General features: G+C 45.0%; 1 protein-coding gene across 4 annotated transcripts in view; it reads left to right on the top strand.

Annotated features, from left to right (window-relative positions):
* The first annotated feature begins 11178 nt into the window (after nucleotides 1-11178).
* GTF2A1L (general transcription factor IIA subunit 1 like) overlaps nucleotides 11179-12337 on the top strand; it is a 175061-nt gene continuing 173902 nt past the window's right edge. For 2 of the 4 annotated variants that reach the window (XM_033937756.1, XM_033937755.1), the window contains exon 1: nucleotides 11367-11391. Coding sequence is in view for 1 of the 4 variants with exons in the window: in XM_033937754.1 (XP_033793645.1) it covers nucleotides 11362-11391 (30 nt within the window). In the remaining 3 variants the exon portion in view is untranslated. Of the gene's footprint in view, nucleotides 11392-12337 lie in introns of all 4 variants that reach the window. The other 2 variants (XM_033937754.1, XM_033937753.1) reach the window with 2 other exon arrangements.

Genomic DNA, 12337 nt, shown 5'->3' with positions numbered 1-12337 from the left:
AGTAACAACCATACAAAAATAGACACTTTTTACTAAACCACAATAGTAGTTTTTAGCGCAGGGAGCTGTGCTGAATGCCCTGCATTGCTCTCGATGCTCAGAAGCTCCCTGCGCTAAAAACCGCTACTGCGGTTTAGTGAAAGGAGGCCATAGTGCAAAATATAGACAGCAGATATAAATTCTCAAAACGGACACATTTTGATCACTAAATTGAAAATAAAATAATTTTTCCTACCTTTACTGTCTGGTGATTTCATGAGTCTCTGGTTGTGTTTCCTTCTGACTGTGCATCCTTTTTTTCATTTCATTCTGCACTCAGGCCCAACAATTGCCCCTTTCTATTCCCTCCCTTCTTCCTTCCTATGTCCTTAGTGCCCCCAGTGTCTCCTTCCTATGTCCTTAGTGCCCCCAGTTTCTCCTTCCCATGTCCTTAGTGCCCCCAGTGCCTCCTTCCCATGTCCTTAGTGCCCCTTCCTATGTCCTTAGTGCCCCTAGTGCCTCCTTCCCATGTCCTTAGTGCCCCCAGTGCTCCTTCCTATGTCCCCCTCACTGCCTTCCAGCCTTTGTTACACCCCCTCCCCCAAAGCTAGCCAGCCTACCTCCCTCCTTGCCACACTAAAGCTAGCCTACCTACCCCCTCCCTTCCTCCAGCGCCGAAGCCTGACCCCCCCCCGGACCAGCCCCCGCTGCTGCTGCCTACTGCTGCTTCAAACACCCCCCCAGTCCGCCGCCGCTGCCACCTGCCGCAACTAAAGAGAAGGAAGGTCCTGGTGCCAGCCCACAAACCTTCCCAATGTCAATTCTGACGTCGGAAAGGAAGTTCCGGGCCAGCCAGGCAGCGATTGGCTGGCCCAGAACTTCCTCTCTGACGTCAGAATTGATGTTGGGAAAAAGGTTTGTGAGCCGGCAACTGGACCTTCCTTCTCTTTAGTTGCGGCGATTGGCAGCGGCGGCGGTCTGGGGGGGGGGGGAGGTTTGAAGTGGCGATTGGCTGGCCCAGAACTTCCTCTCCGACGTCAAAATTGACGTTGGGAAGATTTGTGGGCTGGCGCCTAGACCTTCCTCCTCTTTAGTTGTGGCGGTCAGCAGCGGTGGACCGGGGGGTGTTTTTGGCCAATGAGGGACTAAATTAGACTCCTCCCTAAGGAAGTCTCTGATTGGCTGAGGCGCCCCAGGCCTTTTCCAAGGGAGGAGCCCGAGGCGCCTCAGCCAGTCAGGGCTTTAGGCCCCTCCCTGTGCATATGATGATGCATCAGGGCGTGGTCTAAGGTCAGTATCGCAGCAGGAGGACTTTTGCCCTTCCTCCTGCTCCTGAAGACCACAGGACTCGGGAGGCCTGAGGAGCAGGAGGGACTGGGCATCCCTCCTGCTCCCACTGTTTCTAAAGGTAAGGGGAGGGGGGTGGGCCGGGACGGGACGGGCCACCTGGGGTGGGCCGGTCGTGGGTGAGGTGATGGGGCCGGTGGGCCGGCCATGCTTGATTGGGGGGGATGTCGGGCAGGGCCTGTGTGTTGGGCCGGTGGGTGGGACTTGTATAGGTTCTCCTGCCTGCTCTGCTCTGCCCCGATCTCTTCTGCCTGCTCGATGGACTCTCCTGCTCTGCTGCCGTTCCCCGGAGTGCAGGCCCGCTTTAAAACCACGGGCTTGCACTGAGGGGAACGGCGGCAGAGAGGAGGAGAGTCCGGCGAGAAGGCAAGAGATCAGGGCAGAGCAGGGCAGGCAGGAGAGATTAGGGCAGAGCCCTGACAGTAGTGACAGGAGGCTGCTTCTCCTGTCACCACTGTTAGGGTGTGCGCATGAGCATGGGCAGGTTAGTGAATCTAGCCTAAACTTCTAGCACTACTGGAGAACTTTGATCTGCAATCTATGTCTCAACTATAAATTTAAAACCTACTTGAGCATCTGCAATTACATCCCGAACTAATAATGCCTTATTACAAATTGATCGTGCATTAAAATAAAAACATTGTATGGGTATATAATCCTCTACTTTATTCTCACTTCAGGCACTATTGCAATTACATTCTCTACTTTTCTATTACTAGGGTTCCTATCTTTAACATTTTGGGGTGCTGAAGTCTGGGTGTGTCTGGATCCAGAAAACCTCTGCCTGTAACTCTGGAATAATCTCTGGGATGTAGAACTGAAATACTACCGAGACCGCCTGGCACCACAAAAATTAGAGTGCCCTGAGCCTCTTAAGGTTCTGGGTTTGCTGTCAGCGATCTACTATACATGTCATAAGATCATCTAGACCAGTGGTCTCAAACTCGTGGCCTGGGGGCCACATGCGGCTTGCCAGGTACTATTTTGAGGCCCTCGGTATGTTTATCATAATCACAAAAGTAAAATAAAACAGTTTCTTGATCATATGTCTCTAGCTATAAATTACAATATTATTAAGACTTAGCCAAAAGGAAATATTTATAAACTATAAAGAGTTTACCTCATGCAAAATTGTCATTTCTTTAATAAGACATTAACTATTTTTTCTGAGGCCCTCCAAGTCCCTACAAATCCAAAATGTGGCCCTGCAAAGGGTTTGAATTTGAGATCGCTTATCTAGACCCTTTCCAAATAACAATTGCCCCTTAAAATGGAGTCTGCTGAGCATCGCTTTGGAGATGGAATCTCCAGCCCATTGGCTGATCCAAAGCATTCTGCGGGCAGAGACTGAATAAGCTGAAGCTTTACTCATGACACAAATATCATCATAAAGAGCATCCGCCACATAAGCCACACCAGATAAGAGGAGCTGAGGCATGGGCTTTTCACCCTCGTCCTCCAGAGTTCTTAGCCTGTATCTCATAGGATGCCTCGAAAAGTCTCTTGAGAACTACATTCACTCAGCAATCCTGCATATCCTTTAGCACTACAACCACTCTTGCTTGGAAGAGAGGTGTGTTTAATAACTTGTGCAACCAAAGAATCCACTTTAGACTGAGTAAACAGCTAATGAAACTCCTGTGCCACAGGATACAGTTGAGACATGGCTCTTGTCACCTTGATAAACCCCTCTGGAGAATCCCACTGCTCCTTGACTAAGACATTAATGTCAGGATGCTAGGAAAACTTAGAAGACTGAACCCTCACTCCACTCATAAGGGAGGAGAAAGTAGAGGGGACCAGCTGGGATTCTAAATTTAGCTCTCGCAGGGACTCAGAAATGAGATCCAGCAGAGCTGAGAGCTTTAGAAAGTGCAAAACCAGGAGATCATCCCCAGGATCCAGAGCCAACATGGGATTCAAAATACCAGACTGCGACCCTGCATCCAGGGTGTGTCTTGAGACAATAAGGGAGCAGTGAGGCCTGTCATCATCTGTATCCCCATCAGAAAGATCACCCAAGCCCTGGTCAGCAGTAGACTGCGAGGCAAATGCACCCTAGGAGTCCTTGCCTCCCACTTATGGTGCCTGAAGCACTGCCAGCTTTCACTTTTGCAGGAAGTCTTTCCAGAAAGGCTTTCCACATCAAATTGATGAAGTCAGGGGAAAAGGCCATACCAGGCAGCGAGGAGTTACCAGAAGATGATTAACTTGATTCTCTCTTGGGCTCTGTGTCATCTGTGCCCTTCTGCGCAGAATGGCTGCTGTTTCGGGGTCCAGAAAAGAAAAAGGCCTGAACCACAGGGCTAGCCACCCTTTTCTTAGCCTGAGAGTGCAAAAGGGAGGCTGAGCTGGATGCTCCTGCCTCTCCTTCCTGTGTGGCATGGTATGTGGTGCAAAAACAGTCCTGGCATGAATTAGGGGAAAAATAGCCAACAAACTCCACTCCTACCAGTTTTGAGGCAAAATGAGGAGTTTTGAAGCTGTAGGAGACTTGAAAAAAACAGATGGCAAAAATCCAATATGGCCGTCGGCAGGATTTTGGTACCAAAAATGGCAAAATAAAATTAAAAAAACTGGCAAATATAGGATTTTAGAGGTGAGGGAACTTAAGGGGAAAAGCAGAAACCTTAGGGTAAGGGAACTTATGGGAACAATCAGAAACCACCAAATTTTAGATTTTCAGACCCCCCCCCCCACACACACTGAATGAACTCACTGTGACTTGTGCCAGCAATGTGCTGCAGTCTGCCTCAGCCTTCAATAGTACTTAGAAAGGAAGAAGAAATCACTGCCTCATGAAGAATGTCCTTACAAAGCTGCATATTGGACTGCCAGTCGGACACAGTGTCTGACTGAGCCCCCACCTCCGCAGACCGACAGATACACAAAAACGGAAGGGGAGGTAAAAATGCAGCCAGAACCCTGTGAGACACCGCTGAGCCTCCTACGGATGCCTGACAGCCTGTACTCAAATCCCTGCCAAGCAGTAGGTGAGCAACACTAACCGGGGATGGCCCCAAGCTCCAAAAATACTTCTGCAGGCTGGCTAACAGGTACCACAAGGGATTGGCCTGTCAGCTGCAGATTGCAGCCTGCTTCTTCTTCACGCAGGCAGAGCTGAACTCTGGAATCAGGAAGCTCTGAAAACTGAAGAAAAATAGCTGAAAAACTAAAGAAAAAAGGCACAGCAGAACCGAAACACTCCTTCAGGCTCGCATGCACAAGGAAAAATCTGTAGGTAGCAGTAGAGAGCTCTGTGAAGTAGGAGGGATACAGAAAATATCTGGAGTGGATGGATTCCTTCTGCAAGGCTCAAGGCCATGGGGAAATTATTTGCTTGTCCAGAATGATACACCAATTGCACTAGAAAATAATTTAAGCAAAAATTGAAACTAATATATTTACCTTTGTAACTTTTCCAATTCCTTACTATTCTAAATCCTATGTTTTCATCTATCTTCACTTGTCTTTTCAATATTCTAACTTATTTCATCATCATGATTTCTTAAATGAGTATTCAGGGCACTATAAACTTCAATACCACATTTTTTCATCCCGTCTTTTATCATTTTGATCAGCTCCTCATGAAACATTTTGTTCTCCAATAGATTTTTCTTAAAATGTTTAATGGCTCAATTGCCCACTTGGCCAGGACTGGCCTTTTAGCAGATTCTCCTGGCATTTTGCAAGCCTCTAGCAAAGTGATAAAGAAAAAATTGCTTTTGTCAATTAGAGCTGTTCTCTGCTCTGAAACATGGCTTTTTTGCACCTTTCTTGCAAGCTGCAAAAAACATCCTAGCATAATGCTTTACAAGTTCTCCATTTTTCATCTTCTAGCTTTATGTCCACTTGCTATGCTTTTAACAGTTCCTTCAAATATTACCTTTCAATATTATAGTTCTACTATGCGACTCATTTTCAAAGCATTTAAACTCACAAAGTACCATAGTAACCTATGGTACTTTGTGTGTCTAAGTGCTTTGAAAAAGAGTCTTATTACCTACTAACCCCCCCCCCTTTTATCAAGCCATGCTGCTGAGCAGTGCAAGTTAAATGCCAAGCCGGCTATTCTAATCCTTTGGGTGGCTTGGCATTTAGCTTGCGCTGCTCAGCAGCATGGCTTGATAAAAGAGGGGGGGAAGTAATTAACAAGTAAAGTGTTAAATAAGGAAGGAATAAGCTTTTACCACCATAATCCTCTTTCCTGTAGAACACCATACAATTCCTTACGGATGGGTTGTGTACCCCAACTTGCGAGCTGGATTGTAGAAAGCATCAATCATTTTCCTCAGCTCTGCGTCTTTGTCTCCCTGGGCAGTGCCCTCTCTCTTCCGTCTGTACCAAAGTAAGTGATAACTCCCTATAAGAGGAAATGATAACAAGGAACTCCCTGATAATGTTAATTTTGCTCTGCTCTGCAATAGGAACAAAATACAGTAAACAATCATTGCAATTGCAAAACTAAAGGTGAAACCAACCAGTCTGCTGATGAAGACACTTCTTCCCTTCTTTGATAGATGCATACCATCCCTGCTCAGCAGCCCTTGGAAAATCATCCCATGGTCAAGGAAGCTGAAATGCTCTGACACCATCCACACAAAGTTCATGATCTGCAAGCCCTGATGTTAGAGGCAGATCTAGATATTGTTGCTATCACAGAGACATGGTTCAGTGAATCACATGGATGGGATGCAAACATACCAGGATATAATCTTTTTAGGAAGGACAGAGATGGTCAAAAAGATGGAGGAGTAGCTCTCTATGTAAAGATCAATATCCAAGCGACCGAAATGCAAGGGACCTGGGGAGAGGAAGAAGCGATATGGATTGCTCTGAAAAGAGAAGATGGAACTTCTATCTATGTGGGTGAAGTCTACAGACCTCCGACTCAATCGCAGCAAATTGATAAGGATCTGATTGTGGATATTGAAAAGTTTGGAAGGAAAGAGGAGGTTCTGCTGTTGAGAGATTTCAACCTGCCAGATGCGGACTGAAATGTTCCGCCTGCAGAATCGGAAAGAAGTAGGGAGTGTGGATGCCTTTCAAGAGGCTCTGCTCAGACAAATGGTGACGAAACCCAAAAGGGAAAAGCGATATTGGATCTGGTCCTCACAAATGGAGAGAGTATCTCTAATGTTCAAGTGGGTGCTCACCTGGGAAGTAGCGATCATCAAACGGTTTGGTTTGATATATCGGCTAAAGTGGAGAGTGGCCGCACGATACTTAAAGTCCTAGATTTCAAACGTACGGACTTTAATGCTATGGGAGAGTACCTGAAGAAAGAGCTGTTAGGATGGGAGGACATAAGAGAAGTGGAAAGACAGTGGTCTAAGCTGAAAGGAGCGATAAAAATGGCTATGGACCTTTATGTGAAGAAAATCAATAAAAACAAGAGAAAAAGGAAGCCGATATGGTTCTCCAACCTAGTGGCTGAGAAAATAAAGGCGAAAGAGTTGGCGTTCATGAAATATAAAAAAAACCAAGAAGAGGAGAGCAGAAAGGACTACAGGGTGAAACTGAAAGAAGCCAAGAGAGAGATTCATCTGGTGAAAGCACAAGCGGAAGAACAAATGGCTAAAAATGTAAAAAAGGGAGACAACATTTTTTTCAGATATATTAGTGAAAGGAGGAAGATGAAAAATGGAATTGCTAGGCTAAAAGATGCTGGGAACCAATATGTGGAAAGTGATGAGGAGAAAGCGAATGTGCTAAATACTTCTGTTCTGTGTTCACAAAAGAAAATCCTGGAGAAGGACCGAGATTGTCTAGCAAAGTTACATGAGAAAATGGAGTAGATTCTGCGCCGTTCACGGAGGAGGGTGCTTATGAGCAACTTGAAAAACTGAAGGTGGACAAAGCGATGGGACCAGACGGGATCCATCCCAGGATACTAAGGGAGCTCAGAGAGGTTCTGGCGAGTCCTATTAAAGACTTGTTCAACAAATCTCTGGAGATGGGAGTGATTCCTGGGGATTGGAGGAGAGCGGATGTGGTCCCTATTCATAAAAGTGGTCACAGGGATGAAGCAGGAAACTACAGGCCGGTGAGCCTCACTTCAGTTGTTGGAAAAATAATGGAAGTTTTGCTGAAAGAAAGGATAGTGTACTTCCTTGAATCTAATGGGTTACAGGATCCGAGGCAACATGGCTTTACAAAAGGTAAATCTTGCCAAACGAACCTGATTGAATTTTTTGATTGGGTGACCAGAGAGCTGGATCGAGGACATATGCTAGATGTAATTTACTTGGATTTCAGCAAAGCCTTTGATACAGTTCGTCATAGGAGGCTGTTGAACAAACTTGAAGGGCTGAAGTTAGGATCCAAAGTGGTTAACTGGGTCAGAAACTGGCTGTTGGACAGACGCCAGAGGGTGGTGGTTAATGGAAGTCGCTCGAAGGAAGGAAAGGTGAGTAGTGGAGTCCCTCAGGGATCAGTGCTGGGGCCAATCCTGTTCAATATGTTTGTGAGTGACATTGCTGAAGGGTTAGAAGGAAAAGTGTGCCTTTTTGCAGATGATACCAAGATTTGTAACAGAGTAGACACCGAAGAGGGAGTGGAAAATATGAAAAAGGATTTGCAAAAGTTAGAGGAATGGTCTAATGCCTGGCAACTAAAATTCAATGCAAAGAAATGCAGAGTAATGGATTTGGGGATTAATAATAGGAAGGAACCGTATATGCTGGGAGGAGAGAAGCTGATATGCACGGATGGGGAGAGGGACCTTGGGGTGATAGTGTTCGAAGATCTAAAGGTGAAAAATCAGTGTGACAAGGCAGTGGCTGCTGCCAGAAGGATGCTGGGCTGTATAAAGAGAGGCGTAGTCAGTAGAAGGAAGAAGGTGTTGATGCCCCTGTACAGGTCATTGGTAAGGCCCCACTTGGAGTATTGTGTTCAATTTTGGAGACCGTATCTGGCGAAGGAATTAAGAAGACTTGAGGCGGTCCAGAGGAGGGCGACGAAAATGATAGGAGGCTTGCGCCAGAAGACGTATGAGGAGAGACTGAATCCCTGAATATGTATACCCTAGAGCAGTGATTCCCAACCCTGTCCTGGAGGAACACCAGGCCAATCGGGTTTTCAGGCTAGCCCTAATGAATATGCATGAGAGAGATTTGCATATGATGGAAGTGATAGGCATGCAAATTTGCTTCATGCATATTCATTAGGGCTAGCCTGAAAACCCAATTGGCCTGGTGTTCCTCCAGGACAGGGTTGGGAACCACTGCCCTAGAGGAAAGGAGAGACAGGGGAGATATGATTCAGACGTTCAAATACTTGAAGGGTATTAACGTAGAACAAAATATTTTTCAGAGAAAGGAAAATGGTAAAACCAGAGAACATAATTTGAGGTTGAGGGGTGGTAGATTCAAAGGCAATGTTAGGAAATTCTACTTTACGGAGAGGGTGGTGGATGCCTGGAATGCGCTCCCGAGAGAGGTGGTGGAGAGTAAAACTGTGACTGAGTTCAAAGAAGCGTGGGATGAACACAAAGGATCTAGAATCAGAAAATAAGATTAAATATTGAACTAAGGCCAGTACTGGGCAGACTTGCACGGTCTGTGTTTGTATATGGCCATTTGGTGGAGGATGGGCTGGGGAGGGCTTCAATGGCTGGGAGGGTGTAGATGGGCTGGGGTAAGTCTTAACAGAGATTTCGGCAGTTGGAATCCAAGCACAGTACTGGGTAAAGCTAAGAAGAAAAAAATTAAAAAATTTAAATTGAATCAGGTTGGGCAGACTGGATGGACCATTTGGGTCTTTATCTGCCGTCATCTACTATGTTACATTCATTTCTGCCTTGACCTTTACCCTCAACAGGGAGGATCTCTGTCTTGGCCTTTACCCTCAGTAGGGAGGATCAACTAGAATACCATTTTGTGTACCTGCTTCATCTTAACATAGTAAATGATGGCAGATAAAGACCTAAACAGTCTATCCAGTCTGCCCATTATTTCTCTCCCAGAGCCACAAAGTGACTTTTGATATGTTTGGAGGAGTACCTAGCAGCAGTGTTCGCCCCAGAATTTTTTTCCAGCCGGGTGGCATGAAAAAGTAGCCAGGTGGGGCAGGATGGGGAAATTTGGTGGTAGGAAAAATTAACCCTCTCTTTTATTAAGGTGCACTAGCATTTTTAGCATGCATAAACTCCTGCGCTACGCAGGAAAACTAACGCCAGCTCAATGATGGAGTTAGCGTCTAGTGCGCGTGGCAATTCTGCGCACACTAAGCGCATGCTAAAACCACTATCACAACTTAGTAAATGGAGCCCTAAATGTGTACTATTTTTATTAGTTAATTATTATTTTCCAATGCTCAATATGACTTCCTTTTTTAAGGTTTGACACTTGTGCCAGAATATTGTTACGTGCAGATTGCTCTCTCCTTTTGAGTTGTGTGTGAGTTACATTATACCACTTACAAGATTTCCCAAAGGATGTGATGTGACACTTTATTCTGTCTTTCTTTATAGAAAATTTCTGCTAAAGTAATAAATTTGAGCTTTTTACAAAAATATATGTATGTTTTATCATTTTTAAAAAATTTGCTGTGAATGTCTGTAATCCATTGCTCTAGATCTCAACTGAAGCATCCATTGGGATTCTTTTTCCCATTGCCAAGAGCGTCTCCCCGCTGATCTTGCTAACATTTTGAACAGGGTGGAAAAAGCAGCCAGAGCATGCAACCTGTACAAGGTTAGCCTCAGGGGGATAAAAGAGAATGATCGCTCCAGTTCCAACTTCAACTCCATGCTTGCTATTTTGCATCAGAGAAGTAGACTGTTAACCGGAACTCAATCAACCAGAAAATAAAAACAAAGAAATACAGTAAGACTTTAAATAAAAATAAAATCAATTCCTGGAGGACATTTGTATGTAAATTTGGTAAGCCACACCTGAGTACGCTCACGTTTTGCCTACCACAGGGGTGTCCAATGTCGGTCCTCGAGGGCCGCAATCCAGTCGGGTTTTCAGGATTTCCCCAATGAATATGCATTGAAAGCAGTGCATGCACATAGATCTCATGCATATTCATTGGGGAAATCCTGAAAACCCGACTGGATTGCGGCCCTCGAGGACCGACATTGGACACCCCTGGCCTACCACATGTCTGGTAGTTTGTTTGGAAGTTTAAGTTATGGCATAGTATGGGGTATAGTATTAGTTAGGTCTATTTTTATAGTAACTCTCAAGCAACCAGAAACTATATATATCCGGCATCTGCCAATTCCCACGGGTGCCAGTTAACTGAGAGTCTACTTGTATGCTGTATGCCAGTCTGCACACATCCACCCCTTGCCTTGTGTCAAAACGAGTTGATTCCATCGGAGTCACACTCTGGATGCTGAGCACAGGAGCCAACTGTATATAATGACTGGGTGCTGAACCTACCAGAAATTACTCCCCTTTACTCAATATTGGGGTGCTCAAGCACTCCCAGCACCAATTCTCGACACTTTAGCAAGTTCCTTCATTGCATCCCACAGAGAAGTAATTTTGCATTGTTCGGCAATCCCAAGTATTTAGCACCCACTGAATCCTAGGCAGAACACAGATTAACTAAGCAATCGCTGATCCCTCTTGCCTGCTTAAAACATTCTTCAGCATCCCGGAGTCCCGAACGTCCTTCGTGTTAATTGCGCGCTCACGCCAGCTCTCCCACGTCTTAGTCACACTTTCCACCTCCACGATGCCATATCCTCTCGTATCCTTTTTATATATATATATTTTTAAAAAAAAAAAACCAACAAAAAACGTTCAAAGCGGCGGAATTTTTTTTTTTGTTATTGTTCAATATGTTTATTGTTTTATGGTAGTAAACAATTAAAAAAAAAAGTTATACAACACAACCCGGATAGCCTTCCGTCGCGCCATTCACCACAACAGCCCGAAAGCTCGGACAAGGTCTCGCGATATTTCCGCTGGCGCGTGTCTTAGCCGCTCTGGCTCTGCAGGGGCGGGTGGCGGCGGCCGCGAGGACGTCTGCGCTTGGCGGTTTTCTCCGTTCTGGATTTCTCGAGTGGATCAGCAAAGCATGGCTCACACGGCCAACTCAAACCCCGTGGTAAGGAAACGGTTTTGCCTTCTTACTGGGAGAACCGATTGATATGGATTTATTTCCTCCTCCGACGTCCACTACTATTTATCATTTCTGTAGCGCTGAAAGGCCTACGCTTAGGGTTATCCAGAAAAAGGAGGACGGATTGAAGCATCCGGATTTTATTTCCATTGCTTTCGGTGGAAGTAAAACCCGGATGTCTCAATCCGTGCTCCTTTTTCTGGAGCCCTGTGGTAACCCTGTATATACATACGCTGAATGTAATAGACTGTCTCTTCTCAGAAGAGCTTACAATCTAATTAGGATAGATAGAACAAATGGGACAGAGTGGGGATGGGGAGTTCCTTGTAGAGAGAATGATAGGATGGACATCGGTATCTTACTGTGAGTGGGAGTTGAAAAAAGTGTCTAACTTTCTTCCATGCACTTCCTAAGGCCTCACTAAGAAGTCCATTTTAAAGGAAGGGATTTAACCCTTTCAGGACCAAGGGACATATTTGTCCCATAACTTTAAAATCCTATAAATTTTGATTGGGATAGTCTACAGTTCTAAATTTGATATGTACGGATTCCATATGATACTGCCTTTATGTAAACAAACTGGTTCCGACATTCATTCATTAGCATCGTTGCCAGATTGACGAGAAGATTCACTTGCCACACTGTCCATAAGCCAGAAGTGTGATTTTTTTAAATAAAAATAATGATATTTCACAAAAAAAAATCAATTTTTTGGCATCTGCAAGCCCTTTTTACCATAAAAATGTCGTCAAAACCACAAAAATTGGCCTACGATCCTTATGGTCCTGAAAGGGTTAAGCAGTCTGACATTAAACTGTGAATTCCTCTCTGCTCTTTCCTTCTTCCTGTTCTGCAGCCAATGTAAAAAAAAAAAAAAAAAAAATCTGTACTAGTCTTAGCCTTAGCCTTATATTCTGATCTTGTGTTGACT

The sequence above is a fragment of the Geotrypetes seraphini genome, chromosome 3 (genome assembly GCF_902459505.1).
Source record: "Geotrypetes seraphini chromosome 3, aGeoSer1.1, whole genome shotgun sequence".
NCBI classification, from domain to species: domain Eukaryota; kingdom Metazoa; phylum Chordata; class Amphibia; order Gymnophiona; family Dermophiidae; genus Geotrypetes; species Geotrypetes seraphini.
The sequence above is the reverse complement of the archived record's forward strand: the minus strand, read 5'-3'. Positions and strand labels throughout refer to the sequence as shown.